At 28.9% G+C, this 20,637-nt stretch overlaps 1 protein-coding gene and 1 long non-coding RNA gene across 3 annotated transcripts in view; one reads left to right on the top strand and one right to left on the bottom strand.

Moving 5' to 3' along the window:
- LOC126264273 (uncharacterized) overlaps positions 1-20,637 on the top strand; it is a 240,268-nt gene that overhangs the window by 208,283 nt on the left and 11,348 nt on the right. The window contains exon 5 of one of the 2 annotated variants that reach the window (XR_007547029.1): positions 287-346. The exons of the other annotated variant lie outside the window; for it this stretch is intronic. This is a non-coding gene — a long non-coding RNA (uncharacterized LOC126264273). Of the gene's footprint in view, positions 1-286; positions 347-20,637 lie in introns of those variants that run through there. 2 annotated transcript variants of the gene reach the window in all.
- The window catches only part of LOC109598005 (Down syndrome cell adhesion molecule-like protein Dscam2), a 106,965-nt gene continuing 91,424 nt past the window's right edge, over positions 5,097-20,637 (bottom strand). Inside the window, exons 24-29 of the mRNA XM_020013815.2 lie at positions 15,129-15,410; positions 13,849-14,040; positions 12,066-12,209; positions 11,894-12,014; positions 9,094-9,261; positions 5,097-6,012 (exon numbers count right to left, since the gene is read on the bottom strand). Of these exons, the coding sequence (XP_019869374.2) occupies positions 5,961-6,012; positions 9,094-9,261; positions 11,894-12,014; positions 12,066-12,209; positions 13,849-14,040; positions 15,129-15,410 (959 nt within the window). The 3' untranslated portion in view covers positions 5,097-5,960. The remainder of the gene's footprint in view (positions 6,013-9,093; positions 9,262-11,893; positions 12,015-12,065; positions 12,210-13,848; positions 14,041-15,128; positions 15,411-20,637) is intronic.

Below are 20,637 nucleotides of genomic sequence, written 5' to 3'. Positions count from 1 at the left end.
ACGGTCCCAATTATAATTGCACAATGCTGTTTCGTTGTTCATTTTTTTCTTAATTAACCGTGTGCATAAATCCTTCACAATTTAATTTTACGATATAATACTCATGGTTTAACAAATGTTTCATTATGACTCTACTGATGGGTTAAGACACAAAGTAGCAAGGAGTTGATTAATGTCCACCAAATCTGTATTAAATATTAACATATGTAAATTATGTGTTTTAAGATCACTCAACTTTGAACTACGTCACATCAGATTTTATTTTTAATCTTCTGTATGTTTTTAGAACTAAAACTGGTACTGAAAATGTTAAGAAAGTGATGTTGGAGTTGTTGGAGTATTCGGGCAATTGTTCATTTAGAAGTGCTGAAACCTGAACAAACTGTTAATGAAGACCTTTATTATGAACAATTGAGTGAATCAATCCAAATGTTTCCGAAGATTGTCAACAGAACAGACGTCGTCATTCTGGAACAAGACGAACACTGGAAAACATTCATGAATTGAGGTGGAAGGTACTGCCTCACTCACCATACTCACCTGATATTGCACCTCCTACAACATTTTCTTAGTGGCAAAAAATGTCATCATTTTACTCAAAAACCTAGATGGCAAAGTTGTTGTTGATAACGAGGGTGAGTATATTATTGACTGACTTATAAAGAAATTATTTTAAAAATTTAATGCAAGAAAGCGACATTCTTTTCAGGTCCCACTGATATAAAACAGTGAAAGCTCAATTTAATCTTTAAATATGTGTACACACATGTTTCCTTTTAAAAAGGTCATAATTAAAGTATGCAATAGTCAAAAAATAATTTGAAAATTTTATTAGAATAATCAGAAACTGAAGTTATAACACTGAGTAAATTACTTGTTCATGGTGTCTATTACAGTTACACAATTCAGTTTTGACGTTAATTTTTGATTATCCATGTACATAAATCCTTCACGAGTTAATTTTATAATACAGAACTCTTGCTTTAGCAAATGCATTATTACTATTTTATTGATGGGTTAACCCACAAAGTAGCAAACAAATTATTTATTTCAACAGTTTATTTATGTCTGCCAAATCTGTATTAAATATTAACGTATGTAAATTATTTGTTTTAAAATTGACTTTAAACTGCATATTAAATTTTATTTTATAATCCAAGTGCATAAATCTTTCTCAGATTAACAAATGCTTTAACAAATTATCATTACGATTTAATTGATGATTTAAGTCACAAAGTAGCAAAGTATTTATTTCACTAGTTGATTAATGTCCACTAAATCTGTATAAAATATTAACTTATGTAAATTATTTGTTTTAAGATCAATCAACATTGAACTGCACCATGTCAGATTTATTTTTTATTTTCTGTATCTTTTTCCTGCTACTGAAAAGATTAAATTTTAACTCAAAATATGTGTACAATGATGTGAATACTTTTGAAAAGGAAATAAAATTGTACTAGAATAATCAGGAACTGAAGTTATAACACTGAGTAATAATTAATTAATTAAATTGCTTTGTTCATGGTCCCAATTATCACTGCACATTTCGATTTTGTTATTAATTTTTAATAATCCTTGAACATAAAACCTCCATAAATTAATTTAACTACACAAAATTCTTGCTTTAACAAATTTATCATTACGATTTTATTGATGATTTTGAGACACAATACTTTGCTACTGCAAAATATCTATTTCTAGTGTTGATTAATGTCTGCTGTTTGATATCAGATTTTATTTTTAATCTTCTATATGTTTTTCCAACTAGAACAGGTATTGAAAAGATGTGACTGTCAAGGCTCAGTTTGAACTACGAAATATTTGAAAAATAATAATCAGAAATTGAAGCTATAACACTGAATAAAAATTAAGTAAATTGCTTCTTCACAGTGTCTATTATAATTGCACAATTCAGTTTTGACGTTAAATTTTGATTATCCATGTACATAAATCCGTCACGAGGTAATTTTACAAAACAAAACTCTTGCTTTAGCAAATGCATCATTACGATTTTATTGATGGATTAACATACAAAGTAGCAAGATATTTATTTCAAGTTGAATCCATAAAAATTCATAAACTGTTGAAATTTTCAACCGTTGATGAATGTTTACCAAATCTGTATATGTAAATTATTTGTTTTAAAATCAACTTGGTACTACTTTATATCATATTTTATTTATAATCTAGAACTAGCACCAAAAAGATATGGCTGTTAAGGCTCAATTTAAACTCCAAATATGTGAACACTGATGTTTTATTTACTTCCCTTGTGGAAAGAAAAAAATAAATGTATACAACAATGAACAATTTAAAATTGTACTAAAATAACCGGAACTGAAGTTATAACACTGAGTAAAAATTAAGTAAACTATTTGTTGATGGTCCCAATTATAATTACACAATTCGTTTTGTTGTTCCTTCACAAGTTAATTTGACAATGCAAAATTCTTACTTTAACAAATAGATTATTATGATTTTTTTGATGTGTTAAAACACAAAGTTACAAAGTATTTATTTAGAGTTAGTTAATGTCTACCAAATCTTTATTAACATATGTAAATTACTGGTTTTAAGATCATTCTAGTTTGAACTCTGTCATATTTTATTTTACTTTCAATCTTTTGTAAGTTTTTCCTGCTAACTAGTGATGACACTAAAAGGATTTTACTGAATTTAAACTATAAATATTTATTTTGAAAAAGGAAATGGAAAATATGAACAAAACTGTACCAGAATTACTAATAAATGAAGTTATAATACTAAAAATAAGTAAAAATTAGTTAAATTGCTTATTCATTCTTTCTATTATAATTGAAGACTTCGATTTTGTTGTTTATTTTTAATTATACATATGCATAAATCCTTCACAAGTTAATTTTACAATGCTTTAACAAATTTATCATTTCGATTAAAATACAAAATAAACAAAGTATTTATTATATAAGTTGATTAATATCTTCCAAATCTGTATTAATTATTAATATATGTAAATTATTTATTTTAAGATCAATCAACTTTGAACTGCGTCGTATCAAGATTTTACTTTCAATCTTTTGTGTGTGGCACTGGCACTAAAAAGATACGTTTCTCTTAAGACTCAAGTTACTGATGTTTCATTTACTTTTCTTTTGAAAAGGAAATTGAAAAATAATTAAAGTTGTGTTATAATTACTTATAACTATGAGTGACACTTGTTCATGGTCCCAATTATAATTGCATAACTCGCTTTTGTTCTTCATTTTTGATTATCTATGAGCATAAATTCTTCACAAATTAATTTTACAGTATGAATTGTAAATATTACGCTTTAACAAATTTATCATTATGGTTTTATTGACGGATTAAGACACAAAGTAACGAATTATTTATTTCAAGAGTTGATTAATATCTCCCAAATTTGTATTAACTATTAATAAGTATTTATTTCCAGACTTGATTAATGTCCACCAAATCTGTATTAAATATTAACATATGTAAATTATTGGTTTTAAGATCAATCAACTTTTAACTGCGCCATATCAGATTTTTTTAATGATCTGTATGTTTTCTAAATAAAACTGCTACTGAAAAGATACGACTGATATTTTATTCACATTTATTTTGAAAATAAAGTGCTTAATCCAAATTATAACTATACAATTCGTTTTTTTTTTGTTCATTTTTGATTATCTATGTGCTTTAGCTTACTACTGACATAGATAAATCATGACTCTTAAGACACAATTGAAATTCTAAATATGTACACCTATTTTTTATTGAGTTTGAAAAAGAAATAATAAATACATGCAATAAAAAATAATTTAAAATTATTGATTAAACCTTCTGGTACTTAACCAGGAACCGAAGTTATAACACCAAGTAAAAATTAATTAATTTGCACAATTCAGTTTTATTGTTCATTTTTGAGAATTCATGTGCATAAGTCCTTCACAAGTTAATTTTAGAATACAAACGTTACTATTTTATTTATGGTTTAAGATACAAAGTAGCAAAGTATTTATTTCCAGAGTTGAGTAATGTCTACCAAATCTGTAGTAAATATTAACATATGTAAATTATTTGTTTTAAGTTCAGTCAACTTTGAACTGCGTCATATCTCAATTTTCTTTTTGTTCTTTGTATGTTTTTCCTACTAGCACTGACATTGAAATGGTATGACTCGTATGACTCAATTTAAACTCAGATATGTGTTATCTTTTATATTATGTCTCATTTAAAAAGACAATTTAAAATAGTATCAAAATTGCCACGAACTGAAGTTACTGTTTTGTTGTTCATTTTTAATTATCCATTAAGTCATCATACTTTTATTGATGGGTTAAGACTCTTAACACGCAACTTAAACTCCAAATGTGAATACAAATTTATATTATATATTTTTCTTTGGAGAAGGAAATAATAAATGTTAATAAAAGTCTAAAAATAATTAAAATATGCAATAAAACAACTAGGAAGTGGGGTTATAAAACTGAACAAAAATTAAACAAATTGCTTGTACATGGTTCCAATTATAATGGCACCATTCGGTTTTGTTGTTTATTTTTAATTATCTTGTGTATTAATCCTTCATAAGTTAATGAAAAGTCTGGTTGTAACAAATGTATCATTATGACATTATCGAAGGGTTAAACACAAAGTAGCAAGGTAGTTATTAAGTTGCTTAATCTGCATTAAATATGTAAATTGTTTGTTTGTGCTGCGTCTTATCATGTTTTACTTTCGATATTTTGTGTGTGCCAATGCTTCATTGACTTTCCTTTGGAAAACAAACTAAAACCAACCAGGAACTGAAATTATAAACATGAACGAAAACTAAAAAAAATGCAGACCAATTATTTATTTGTTTCTAATAACGAATTAATCGGACTTAGGGAATTCGAGAAATTTAATTTGACTCACAAATTAACTACAATTTCCAAGTGCACCTTTTTAATAAAACGTCACTTCTAAACTCACGACACAAAAACTAATGTGTTCGTCCCACATAATTTTTTTTTTTAAATTGGTTTTCGGGTGTAAAAGTGAAACACACGTTTTGCTGTAGAGTTTATAATTATATATCTGATAAAATTAACATGTATGCGGTTAAATCCACCGCGAACATTTAAATCATCAATTCTTACTTTTATAACCGGATAAAATAGTACTTTAGCCTTATTACAGAATGCACCAGACATTGGTGTTGGGTGCGTCCTATAAGTTCAGTTCTGTCTAAAAATAAACACAGTTCATTATACATATTATCATTATTATATTTCCATGTATGTACATAAATATTGATCTATTGAATTAAAATCTAGAAAATCTATATACATAGTGCGACAATAAATAAAGTTATTTCCTGTAGTGTGTATAACATCTGTACTTATTTTCTAGTTATAACTAAAATAACAGTAAGATAAACAGCAATATTTTTTCATTAAATCACATTTAGCTCCGAAGGACACGAAATGTCGTCGAATCGTCGGGGTTTTTAATATGACACATCGAAAGCTACAATTAGATGGGCGTCCCCACTGACGACTAACAATTAAGTCTTTTTTTTTGTGTGTTGAAAATTTTCAGTAACAACCTTATACATTTTTTTTTTGTGCAGATAAAAAATCTACAAATTCCGAAAACTTGTATAGAAAATATATACATTTATAAAAAGTTCTGAAACAACTAATTAAATCCTGGTCGTTAGCCAAGTGAGTGATACATATCCAATACTTCAGTTATATAACATGTAATTGGTGACTGGTATGCAGTACTGTCCGGTGCCCAAGCCGATAAATCGATTCCGTCCCGTTTCGGGTGAACTATTCCACGTCTCCTTTCATTGTAACAACAAGAACTTCGATTAACACAGTGATTGTCATTGGCGGTACCGCCTCGGCGGAACTGTAAACATTCAATAATTCGTATATTATTCGCACGTGGAATCCTCATGCATTGGCTTTCGGAGGCACCACCTAGACGTGGATGGTGAATTCCTTTCGTTCCTGCTCTTTCCGCTCCTGATATCTGCAACAAAGGAAACGGTTTCTTTTTTATTACTGCGTTTGTCGGCTCAGGCGAATACCTAAAACACTCCCTACTCGGCTGTGGACGTTTCAAAGGTCAAGGTTGCATTTTTCAGTTTTTTTAATCACTTTCAGTGATTTATCAAGTCTTGTTTTTTTTTCTATTTGATTATAATTAATTTGGGTTTCTTTTTTCCGTTTTAGGACTTCCTTCGGATGATTGGATGGTTTTTGGGACTGTGAGACCTTGATATTTTGTTTGTTTTGTTATGTAATTGCTACCGAAGCAAAGAGTTTTCAGCTTCTACTTTCAGTTCAAATCAATCGTTTTATCATAAGTAATTTAAGGCTTTTATTTTTTTGGGACTGATATAAACTGGTCTGATTTGAAATTTTAGACTTAAAATATTTAAATTTCTGACAATAATTGTTTATTGGAAGGAATTGGAAATTTTACTTTACATTGTTTTGTATTTATTATACTCTAAAATTTTCTTCTTTATTCTTTATAATATACTTTTATTCTGAATTTTTGATTTATAATATTTAAATTTCTTCCAATAAATATCCAATATTAAAACATTAGTGGAGGGAATTGGAAATTTTACTTTACAGTGTTTTCTATTTTTTATAATTTAAAATTCTATGTTTAATTATTTAAAATATATTTTTATTATGAATTTTAGACTTATAATATTTAAATTTCTGACAATAATTGTCCAATATTAAAACTTTATTGGAGATAATTGGAAGTTTTATTTTAGAGTGTTTTGTACTTATTATACTTATTTTTTTTCTTAGTTCTTTATAATATACTTTTATTCAAAATTTTTGATATATAATATTTAAATTTCTTTCAATAAATGTTCAATATTTAAACATTATTGGAGAAAATTGGAAGTTTTACTTTATAATGTTTTACTATATGTTTGTAGTACTTTAAAATTCTCTTCTTAATTCTTTAAACTATATTTTTATTATGAATTTTATTATTTTGAAATTGTCTTCTTAATATATTTTTATTCTGAATTTTTGATTTATAATATTTAAATTTATTCCAATAAATATTCCATATTAAAAAATTATTGGAGGGAATTAGAATCTTTACTTTACAGTGTATTGTATTCATTATACTTTAAAATTTTTTTATTAATTCTTCGTAAAATATCTTTATTCAAAATTTTTGATATATAATATTTAAATTTCTTCCAATATATGTCCAATATTAAAACATTAGTGGAGGGAATTGGAAGCTTTATTTTACAGTGTTTTCTATTTGTTATATTTTAAAATTCTATTCTTAATTCTTTAAAATATATTTTTATTATGAATTTTAGACTTATAATATTTAAATTTCTGCCAATAATTGTCCAATATTAAAACTTTATTGGAGGGAATTGGAAGTTTTACTTTACAGACTTTTGTATTTGTTATACTTTAAAATTGTCTTCTTAATTCTTTATAATATACTTTTATTCTGAATTTTACATTTATAATATTTAAATTTCTTCCAATAAATGCCCAATATTAAAACATTATTGGAGAGAATTGGAGGCTATACTCTACACTGTTTTGTATTTGTTATACTTTAAAATTGTCTTCTTAATTCTTCATAATATATTTTTATCTTGAATTTTTGATTTATAATATTTAAATTTATTCCAATAAATATTCCATATTAAAAAATTATTGGAGGGAATTGGAAGCTTTACTTTACAGTGTATTGTATTCATTATACTTTAAAATTTTTTTCTTAATTCTTTATAAAATATCTTTATTCAAAATTTTTGATATATAATATTTAAATTTCTTCTAAAAATTTCCAATATTAAAATAATATTGGAGGAAATTGGAAGTTTTATTTCACAGTGTTTTGAATTTATTATACTTCTCTTCTTAAATCTTTATAATATATTTTTATTCTTATAATATTTAAATTCCTTCCAATAAATGTCCAATATTAACACGTTATAGGAAGAAATTGGAAGTTCTACTTGACAGTGTTTTGTATTTGTTAAACTTTAAACTTATCTTCTTATTTCTTTGTATTTACTTTTATTTAGAAATTTAGATATAATATTTAAATTTATTCCAATAAATGTACAACACATTATTGGAGGGAATTGGAAGTTTTACTTTACGTTGTTTTGTATTCGTTAATAAATAATTTTTATTTTAATTTTAAGTTTATGTAACTATCTAAAATTAATACTTCACAGGAAAACTGTAATTAATTTTATATAAATTAAACTTTGATTTCATAAATTCAATTTGTGACAATTTATAATAAAAACGCCTTGATCTTTAAAATGTCTCTTAATTACTTTAGGATGTACTTTTTCAATTTTAACCTTTCCTAATACTCATATATTTTTTTATATAATCTCTTTCTTCATCACCATCAAAATATAATAAACCTTTTAATTCTTGTCAAGTATGAAATATCTTAAAACATCTGAGATAATTTAGCTAATTAAGTGCCAGTCCCACTTGGTTTACCAAAACACTTGACAATTTAATTATAGAGAGGACGATTAAATGAATAAACGTAGAATAAATTACTATAACAAGCGTATAAATGTTTTGAATCGAACAATAGTATGGCATCGAAAATTTGTAGTGTTTGTGTGAGTTAATAAAATATGCAAATGGCCAAATAAAAGAAATTACATCTTCTGACCTTGCGTCCAAAAAACGATTTCTATGACGACAAAAATGCTGAACAAGATGCAATAGTGTAATTTAAGTGAGTGAAGCATCTAATCAATGTTAATATGATTCCGTGAACGCTAAAATTACGGCAATATATATAATAATAATAAAAACTATTAATAATATAATAAACTACAAAGTCATGCAATGGCTCATTCCACACAAAATAAAATAACAAAAGTTTTTTATCAAATACCTGTTCTTAGAAATACCCATTTAGGTTAAAAGAAACTAACTTGATTTAATGCAAAATTTACTCGATTTATGGTCCCCATCGAACGGTTCGAACCGACGAACGTGAAAAAAAAAAGGCAAAAACAAAATGACCCGGCATCTCCCGGCAAAAAAATCGCTCGCGATTCGCACCTACCTCGCCAACAACGAAGCTAACTCGGCCGGCAGCGGCAGCTTATTGTTCGCCGCCAGCCTTAGATCTCTGTCACACTCGGCCTCGCTTAGTTCCCACGTGTCTGTAAATCCACTCGGTGGCTGTAACCTCATCCCTTCAGCTGGTTCAATCACTTGATCCTCTTCGGAACTGGAAATAGCCTCAGAGTTGGTGCCGTACTTAATCCAATCTCTACTACACTATATAGGTTGCTTCTCTAGCACTAAGTAGCAAAACAAAAAACTTCCTCGAAGAGAATCCTGTGATGAACATGACATACTGGTTTTTAATGTAATGGTTAAGGCTTTCGTGGTCATTGTTTGAGTACCTATTCGATTGAGTTTATAGGTCGACGTTTGTTGGTGGCTAACTTCTTCAGAGACATGATGTTGTTCTTGTCTCTTTGACATCTGTTTGACAACTGATGTTCGAGTAATTTCGTTCTATTCAGTGGTCGTTCTTATCTACTTAGCTATTTTAGAGTTTGCCAAGTTTTAGTGTTGGATTTGAATTGCTTTCCTAATCATTCTAGTCTGATATCCATTTGTCGAGGTAAGCAGTTGTGTTTCTTGGAATTTTATGTTGTGATTTCTACCTAACAGTACAAGTTCAGCTACAGCAATGTCTGACTGCAATAGTTTGCAGTTCCGTTTGTGTTCTTTAATCCTGGTCCTCATTCAACGTTTTGTGGTACCGATATATACTTTTCCTCAAGAGGATGGTATGTGGTATATTCCAGAAGCTCTTTGAGGGACCCTCTTATCTTTGGCGGATCTGAGACTGCGCTGAATTTTTCTTGTTGGTATAAAAACAGTATGTTTTAGAAGGATAGGTGGTTCTTTCTTCTTTTTAATATGAGGGCTCATTATTTGTCTTATTTTTGACCATTTGCATCCTTTGAACGGTAATGTTTGTGCTTTTGTTCTTTAACTAGGTGGTGTGTTGCTCATATTCTCTTGGCTCCTTGTTTTTAACTTTGATGATGGTTGGATAGTTTATGTAATTACTGGTCAGTGTGTGTAAGTTTTTTGTATACTCTTTGGTCATTTTTGTTACTAGGACATCCAAAAAAGGTATTTGGTTCCTCTTCCATTCATTGTGAATTGGATGTTATTTATATAATAACAAGACAAATTCAACACAGTCTCAGATCCATCAAAGATAAGACGAACATTCAAAAGGCTTCTGGGATATACAGCATCAAATGCTCTTGAGGAAAAGTACCACAAAACGTTCAATGGGAACCAAGATTAAGGAACACAAACGGAACTACGGCATACTAGGGCAATTAGACAAGTTTGTTGTAGCTGAACATGCACTGTTAGATGGAAATCACTACATACAATTCCAAGAAACACAACTGCTTGCCTCGACAAGTGGACATCACTCTAGAAAGATTAATTTCAACAGAAAAGAAGAAACACTAAAACTCGAACATCAGTTGTCTAAGTTGTCATTCAGACGTCAAAAAGACATAGACAATATCAGACCTCTGAAGATGCTTGCGCCAGGAACGGTCGACCTATAAACCAGAACAAATGTAGATACTCATACTGGTTTATCTTTTTATTGTTTGCTGCAAGCTCACATCCAGCCACAGATTGGAAACCAAGTTGTAAAAGGTGATGATTGAAACTTATTGGAAGCTGAGACCAAGGTTAAAAACCCATACAATTCACAAAAGTGGTTTCAGCAATAAAGATACAAATGATCTGGGAATCAAATGAAAAATAAAGTGTTTTACATTGTATGTAGAGTTCATCACAAGTCTTGACTATGACCATTATCACTGATAGTAATAAATCGAACCATAAAATTTAATTGGTCGGCATCAGTAACATAAAAAGATTGACAGTGTGTATATTTTACGGATAAAGTGCAATCAAAAATCGATAAAGATTTGATTGAAAATTCCGCACGGTACGAGATGGGAACGTAGTAAAACTTAAGGGCTGTAATATATTTTCAATAAAATTTACGTTTATCTATGATTAGAATTTATCCAACAAACTATAGTACTAACGCATGTTCACAGAATGCATAAACCGGCCATTTACGTAGGTGGCAAATAATTACATATATGTTATTTTGCGGACTGAAATGGGCAAGGCTCTATTGACATTAGCTATAATTCTTCTGACTTATATTTATTATATAAGCTATTTGCTCGTGTTTATGTTTACGTCCGTTCGTCTCCTTAGTGTCTTCACTCTTCTAAACTTACACGCTCTCAAATAACTGATAAATGAACCAGACTGAACGCGGAGTTTCTCAATTCCTGGCCACAATTTTCAAATTACATGCCACACACAACGATTTGACCGTGGCAAATTCATTATTGTTTTATTAAGGCTTGATATTGTTGGGCATGCACAAAAACCGAATCGACTTGCTGTGTTAATGTGATAGAAAAAACCTCAGATAACGCCGTATAAAATCCCAATTTAGATGGTAATTTTTTACCTGATGAAAGCTAAACACTATTATTTAATAAACCGGCCATTCGATCCATCTAATTTTCACATAATTGTTTTTTTCACCACAATATTCCAAAATTGTTTTATGGTTTGTGGACTGTTACATATATATAAAGGGGGAATTATGCAACTAAATCAATTATCTTTAGGGAATTAGTCACGTTGCGTTCTGGAAACCTAATCAACTATCATGAGCCGTTACGTCACCGAAGCACATTCGGAAGCCAAAGACATGCATCGCCCCGCCAGAAAGCGAAAACCGGGCAGCCCCATGCGACAGTTATAAAATAGAATACCTTGGCTACCTGCTGGTTGTGGTGGTGCGGTGGTGCCGGTTGGAGGAGGCCACGTGCTTAGGCGTGTGCCTCCTCTCGGTCATTGGTGACACGTCGTTCGATTCGGTGCTAGAGTCAGGCCGAAACAGATCTGAAACCAGCAAGGTTTCATAACCGGTGTAGCCGAGAGGGTAGCGCTCACCTCTCGATGGCTTGACCGGCACGCGGTAGTTGGAGCTGCTGGGGCAGTCGGCGCAAGGACTTCCGCTGGTGTCGTCCGATTCGGAGTCGCCGCGGCTGGGCGGCAGCCGGCACGGCCTTGTGCGGGTCTTCATTTGAGTCGTGGCTGAAAGGGAACCTCGTCTATGATCTGTTTTTATTGAAAGGTGCTTAGTAGAACCAAAAAGATAACTGAAGGGGATTTTTTAAGAAGAGGGACTTAGTTGAAACATAAAAATTTATGTGTATTCACACAGTGGTGGCCAAAGAAATAACACAAAATTTAAAATTAAACATTTTATAAGAGAATTTAATTCAAATTTTGTCCAGTCAGTAAATATTGAACTCTAAAGAAAAGAGAAATAATAATTGCCATGAAAAATCAAGGTCTAAATATTGCTGATGTCACCAAAAGCTTAAGATGCTCCAGAAAAATAGTTTTTATTAACAAAAATGAAAAAACTCGAATTCGAAAATACGTTATATATTTATGTTTATATATTTTTTTCAATAGTGTTGGACATAAATATAACAACTTTAATTTTGAAAGGGATTTTTAATTATCAAATCTGTGTTATTTAATTTAACATTAACACTTTGTATAATATCCTTTTTGTTTTATAATTTTGGCCCATCTTTGTGGCCAAATATACAAGTTTATATTCCTTCAAGCTTCTTGAATTGCTGTGATAACTTTAATTAAATTTGTAAACTTTTTATGTCGAATTTGGTTATCAACGTGATCCCCCATGTTTTCTGTAGGGTTGATGTCTGGAGATTGGAACGGACAAGACAAACCATCGATGATTTGGCCTTTTAACCAATCTGTTACAATTTTGCATTTATGTTTGGGATCGTTTTCATGTTATTAAGAGCTTCGTTCTTCAATATATGGAAGCAAATTGTTGTTTAATATATCCCTGTACATAAATCAGTCTAAAGGGACCCACACCAGAAGAATTGAGTCATCCTCATGGGATAATTGAACCTCCACCATGTTTCACTGTGGGTATAACAAACTTTTTGAGTAGTTTTGTCCATGTAGGATGTTTTATATAAGCAGAACCACCATTTTTATAAATTAAATTTAGACTATTTTTTTAATAACACAGGAAAAAATTGACTTATTTAGCCATAAACTCTTAGACATTTCTTCTTGTTTCTCTAATTTTTCTTATAGTTTCACTTCGACCAATGATTAAATAATCATAATAAACAAAAGACCACTAATAAATAATTGATTGAAATTCATGGAGAGCAATGAAAGACCATAAAGTGAAAAGTTGCCATAATTTTGTCCATTGAACAATAAAAATGTACGTAATTTTTCAAAGAATAAAATTAAATTGACCAGCTGCATAATAGACACAACAATAACGGAAAGAAACAATAAGAATCAGCTGATATTTTTAATAAGTTACTATAATTTTGGCCACTATTGTATGTTTTCAAATTGAGTAGAAATTATTTTGATTTAAGTACAAAATGAATAGTTAAAAATGTAGATTAAAAAAAATATAAAATATTTTGAATACACCACTGTATTTAAAGGAAAATCTGAGAAGAATGCCAATTTTAAAGTGACCTTGGAGGCACCAATAACGCTTCGAAAAACCCAAGAACATTTTGAAAAAATCCCATTGTGTCTAAATGTCATTTAAACATTTTTTCGTCTTCTTAAATAAATGTCATCAATATGCAAAAGTGGTTACATTCTTCAGCCATCAAAGTTTAAGGTTAAGCAATTATTAACTTAAGGTACTCACCATCATTGTAATATCTATGTTTAGACCAGCTGTGCTTTCCGGAAGTCTTCGGATAAATTCCGTTGTGTTGCTCGTCTTCGATGTGTCCGAATGTCTTGAATTGCATTGTATAATCTAAAGTCGAAGTAGTAACAGAACGACTATTACTCGCAGGTACGCTAAACGTAGCATAAGGGCTTATTTCGTACATGCCTTGAAAAAACAAATAAGAAACAAAACGGAGAATTAAATAAAATTTTTCACTGCCGACGAAATTTTGGGGTACTCCTACGTGAGAATTTTTGGGCACATACTTTAATCTTAATGATATTAAAAATTGAGGAAGTTATTTAATAAGAATTACTGTACAAATGGATCATAATTAACGAAGTATCGAACCAATAATACAAATGTTTCGAGCGTTGTAGCGTAAATTTGTTAATTCGCTGCACCGATGTGGAATAATGTTTTTTTTTTATTAAGAATGTGCATAAACTGAAATAAATTATTGTTTTCGTTATGTGGTTGTCGCTTTCTTTTCCAGAAACGCAAAACGAAATGAATACATTTTAACCGGCTAATTACATTAATTACATTTTAACCTGATTGTTACATTATACCCGAAGTAAAATTTAAACTGAACACTATACATAAAAGGCAAGGTCGTTAGTAAAAGTTAATAGAATTATTGCGCATACACATTTAGGAAGAGATTTACCGCAAAAATTCCTACAATTTAAAGGTTAGCTTACATTTAATAATTGCATGATCACAACTACAGGAAGTATATGTCCCTTGGCATTTCGATTAAATTCTGCTTATGTTGCTTTTAAATCCATAAATAAATAAATAACGCGTTTTAAAAAGGTAAATTACAAAATTCATAAAACTACTGTGGAAATTAAGAAACACCAGTCAACAAAATTGGAAATTTATAGAATAATGGAAATTAGTTAAAATGTTAATATTGTACACGTAATTGAATGGCTTTAAGCAGTTTTTGTAACGTACTTAAAATTCTGTAATATAAATGTTGGATGTAATAAATTCCACTTTTAAAATTATGAATAAACCGTAAGTTATGCAATCGAGTAATGAATAGTTCTGACATTTTGCGCTATATTCTCATCTATAAATGTCCAAATTAACAATGATTATACACCACAACTGATAAGTTCATGAGAATTATTCCAAACGCAACAAAAATAAATTATATGGTTTTGTTTTTCATTGTACTATTTAATTATTTCCAAAAACCAAACAAACGTGAAAGTTTTCTCATATATGCTAATAAATATTACCTGATGCTTCGTCCGACATTTTTTCTGACGACTTAACAGGTGAGGATGTGTAAACTTGCTGGCAATTTCTTCTATTGTCTCGTTCCACTGTTTTGTCATCGATTTCTTCGGTCTGTTCTTGGGTAACGCTTTCTGGAGTCCTCTTTCTCTTGTACAAGATTATCCAGAATAAGACGATCGAAATTATGAAGGCCAAAATGCTGGCTCCCACGATGTACAACTCCTTCAAAATGAATGATGGTTCGGTTTCGGCATTGAGCTGTGGAGGCTTTGGAATTCGTTCTGAAACATCAATCAGGAAAAAGTGAAGTTATTTGATGAAAGATCTAAATTTTGACGAAAATTGAGTAGCCAAGCAGTCACAGAGAATGAAGCAGAAACTTTCTTTGTTATTTAATTAACATTCTGTTCAAAATTATCAAGAATAACACTATCGAAATTATGAAGGCCAAAGTTGTTTTTCCAACTACATGCAACTTCTTTAAAACAAATGGTAGTTGTGTTTCTGGGTTGATCTGTGGAGCTTTCAGAGTTCTTTCTAAAATATCAACCATCAAAAATTGTATTTATTTGTTAAAATGTCTAAAATTGGATAAAAAATTGAGTAGCCCAACAGTCAAAGAGAATGAAACAGAAATTTTGTTATTTAATTAACATTCTGTTCAAAATAATCGAGAATAACACAATCGAAATTATGAAGGCCAAAGTTGTGGTTCCAACTACATGCAACTTCTTTAAAACAAATGATGGTTCTGTTCCAGGATTGATCTATGGAGCTTTCAGAGTTCCTTCTAAAATATCAACCATCAAAAATTGTAGTTATTTGTTGAAATGTCTAAAATTTGATAAAAAATTGAGTAGCCAAACAGTCAAAGAGAATGAAGCAGAAATTTTGTTATTTAATTAATATTATGTTCAAAATAATGGAGAATAACACAATCGAAATTATGAAGGCCAAAGTTGTGGTTCCAAATACGTGCAACTCCTTCAAAACAAATGATAGTTCTGTTTCAGGGTTGATCTGTGGAGCTTTCAGAGTTCCTTCTAAAATATCAACCATCAAAAATTGTATTTATTTGTTAAAATGTCTAAAATTTGATAAAAAATTGAGTAACCCAACAGTCAAAGAGAATGAAGCAGAAATTTTGTTATTTAATTAATATTATGTTCAAAATAATGGAGAATAACACAATCGAAATTATGAAGGCCAAAGTTGTGGTTCCAAATACGTGCAACTCCTTCAAAACAAATGATAGTTCTGTTTCAGGGTTGATCTGTGGAGCTTTCAGAGTTCCTTCTAAAATATCAACCATCAAAAGTTGTATTTATTTGTTGACACGTCTAAAATTTGATAAAAAATTGAGTAGCTAAACAGTCAAAGAGAATGAAGCAGAAATTTTTTTATTTAATTAACATTCTGTTCAAAATTATCACGAATAACACTATCGAAATTATGAAGGCCAAAATTGTGGTTCCAACTACATACAACTTCCTTTAAAACAAATGATGGTTCTGTTTCAGGGTTGGTCTGTGGAGCTTTCAGAGTTCCTTCTAAAATATCAACCATCAAAAATTGTATTTATTTGTTGAAATGTCTAAAATTTGATAAAAAATTGAGTAGCCAAACAGTCAAAGAGAATGAAACAGAAACTTTGTCATTTAATTAACATTCTGTTCAAAATTATCACGAATAACACTATCGAAATTATGAAGGCCAAAATTGTGGTTCCAACTACATACAACTCCTTTAAAACAAATGATGGTTCTGTTTCAGGGTTGGTCTGTGGAGCTTTCAGAGTTCCTTCTAAAATATCAACCATCAAAAATTGTATTTATTTGTTGAAATGTCTAAAATTTGATAAAAAATTGAGTAACCCAACAGTCAAAGAGAATGAAGCAGAAATTTTGTTATTTAATTAATATTCTGTTCAAAATAATGGAGAATAACACAATCGAAATTATGAAGGCCAAAGTTGTGGTTCCAACTACATGCAACTCCTTTAAACCAAATGATGGTTCTGTTTCAGGGTTGGTCTGTGGAGTTTTCAGAGTTCCTTCTAAAATATCAACCATCAAAAATTGTAGTTATTTGTTGAAATGTCTAAAATTTGATAAAAAATTGGGTAGCCAAAAAGTCAGAAGAGAATGAAGCAGAAATTTTGTTATTTAATTAACATTCTGTTCAAAATAATCGAGAATAACACAATCGAAATTATGAAGGCCAAAGTTTTGGTTCCAACGACATACAATTCCTTTAAAGCAGATGATGGTTCTATTCCAGGATTGATCTATGGAGCTTTCAGAATTATTTCCAAAATATCAACCATTAAAAATTGTATTTATTTGTTGAAATGTCTAAAATTTGATAAAAAATTGTTGTTTTTTTGTCGAAACGTTGAAAATTTGATAAAAAATCGAGTTGCCAAGCAGACAAAAGAGAATGTAGAAGGAAGTTCGTTACTTAATTAAAATTCTGAACACATATTTGGGATTTCAGTCGTTGTTTTGTTAAGAATTTTTTGGGTGACACAATCTAATTACCGTATGTGTGGAATTTCAGCAGCCGATTTATGGTGAATAATGGGTTCATTAATGTAAGAATTCCAAATATACATAGTTCAAAGTAATTCTAATTCGCGCGTGCTTATGCAAAGGTTGGCCACACCCAAGGCAACTTAAACACACACAAAAAAAAGAGTTCCCGATTGTTATACAAGAACAGTTTTATTAATTTATCCGTGGTATTTAGTCCAAAATTGGTTTTCAGAAAAGTGCCATTCTTGCATAATCGTATGGGAAATAGAAAGGTCCACGAGCAAAACTACAAAGTGAAATATAATTGAAGGCTAGACCGAAAATATTTGTATGCACCATATTAAATTTATATAACGCTTTTTAATTAGACAGTTAGTGAAAACCGTTAAGGTTGTTACAATAACAATTGACAAGGACGTTATGTGGAGTGAGAGACTGCCTTGAACTGTCGAAATTTTATTCTAAAACGTGCACGTACTGTTAAATTATATGTTTGCTACACTTTGATATTAGATGATTGGTGTGCATTAAATCATTAACTTCTTGTGGAACGGATATTGTTTTACTGTTTCAATTGAGATGTTACGTTCGTTGATTAGTTTTTTTATGTGTTTTATGTAAATGAACATCAATATATTTTGAAGATCACAGAATTAGTTCTGCACTAATAATGAAACATAATTGGAATTACTTAACTTTCATTAATGATGCTATTTTATTTCTAGAAGAAATTTAAATTCAGTTCAAAGTCAGATTTGTATTTTTCAATTAATATTTTATTATTATGATATTTTCTGCTCAAGGTAAATTGTTAATGTATCTACATTAGACTGTTTTTAAATCTTTATAGTTTTATATTAAGTACTTTGTAGTTTTGTAATAGGCTAAATTAATTAATTATTATTATTATTATTATTATTGTAGATGGCTGTGTCTATAATTGAATCATTTATATAAATGTCATTTGTACATTACTCCGACCTAAATTACTTAGCTAAACTTGGATAAAATTAACGTCTGCCATGAAAAACTTCTTTTAATCTTGTAATTATGATGTTTACACAAGTTAATTAATTAAAACTATATTGTCGTTTTTATATTGAAGCTGTAACTGAAAATTTTGTTGTTGTTTTTTTAATTTAGGTAAAACAGTAAATTTGTATCACATTTTAAAAACCATTAAATTTAAATAAAATTAAAGCATTAAATGGACTTAAAAAACTTGCTAATTTTACTTAATCTTGTAATTATAATGTTTACACTAGTTAATTAAATGTTGTCGTTTTTATACTGAAATTTTAACTGAAAATTTAAATGATTAATTTTGTTGTCTTTTTTTTAATTTAGGTCTTTATCACATTTTAAAAACAAAGATTAAGTTACAGACTAAAATTAATAAAAAAAATAAGCTATTGTTAAAATTTTACGTAAATTAATCTTTATAGTTTTGTATAATTTAGTCTTTTAGATTTATAAAAATGCATTTCTAATTTAATGGATCAATTAACTAATAATTAAACAAAGTTAGTTCTCATGTGAATGTAGTAGTTATATCTCAAATTTTTTACTGAAAGCATGATTAAAAAAAGTTTATAAAACAAACTAATAAAATTATAACATTAAAAGGACTTAAAAAACTTCCTAACTTCATTTAATCTTGTAATTATAATATTTGCACCAGTTAATTAATAAAAAATGAACAATAATAATTAAACAAAGTTCATGTGAATTTAGAAGTAATATGCCAATATTTTTACTGAAAACATGATTGAACAAAAAACTAATAAAATTAAATCATTAAATGGACTTCAAAAACTTTCTAACTTCACTTAATCTTATAATTATGATGTTTATACAAGTTAATTAATAAAAAAGTTGAATGATTAATTACTAGTTATATTTTAAAAATAGTTACAGACTAAAATTAATAAAAAAAATAAGAGATTGTAATTTTGTAAAAAAATTAGTTATTGTACAAATTTAACATAACGTCTTTATAAAACTATACTTTTATATAATTTACTTTTTTAGATTTATAATATTATATTTCTTATTTAAATTAATTAATTAATTAATTATAATTATGCAGCCATATATAAAAAATCCTTTTTACAAAAGCCATTTGTACATCATTTTAACCTAAATAATTTTACTAAATTTGGTTAAAATTGTAAATTATCTTATGTTATAGTTGTAAAAATTTAATAACGAAACAAATTTAAATCTTTCTAAAAAATGTATGACACCAATAAAATAAATTGTTAAAAATAAAACAAAACCTAATTAAAAATATATGTATATAAAAACCGCTTAATTTAAACTAGTAATTACGGTCTACACGAGTTAATTAATATTCACTAAATAATAGTGTCATTTTTATCTCGAAGCTTGAAGTGTTCCAAATTTTTTTCACATCCTGACCCAAATTTCACTTTTATTTAATGCCATTTTTTACGACCAACATAAGTCTAAATCGACACACAGCATATGTTTCGAATGCGTCTATTAGACTTCGAAACTGATACATGGTTAAAAATCAAATTATATAATTACTGAATATTTTTACTTTCTTCACCAGGAATTCCATTTAATTAACACGTACGCGTTCGGACGATTAAATCGTTTTGTTAATTTATTAAAGTGCTTTACAACAATAAATCAGCCACTAATTTACAAATAACAACAATAATAAAACGTTAGATTAGCCAAATGTTAAGGTGGAGCTTTATTCAGATATTATGCATGAAATTCAAAAAAAAATGCACCAATTTAAATTGAACAAGGTTAACATTTATTTATTTTATCGAAAAGAAATGTCACAAAATTGAGGTTGATACTGAATAGATTAATTGGCAGGGCGTTTTAAACAGGTTTCGGGCAACTTGCGAAACTCATATGGTTCTTGCAATCCACATTTGCCACAGAAAATCTAGTGTTATTGATATACATATAAATAGATACTTGCATAAATAAA

Source organism: Aethina tumida, chromosome 1 (genome assembly GCF_024364675.1).
Source record: "Aethina tumida isolate Nest 87 chromosome 1, icAetTumi1.1, whole genome shotgun sequence".
Lineage (NCBI taxonomy): Eukaryota > Metazoa > Arthropoda > Insecta > Coleoptera > Nitidulidae > Aethina > Aethina tumida.
Note: the sequence above shows the minus strand (reverse complement) of the source record. Positions and strands in the feature narration are given on the sequence as shown.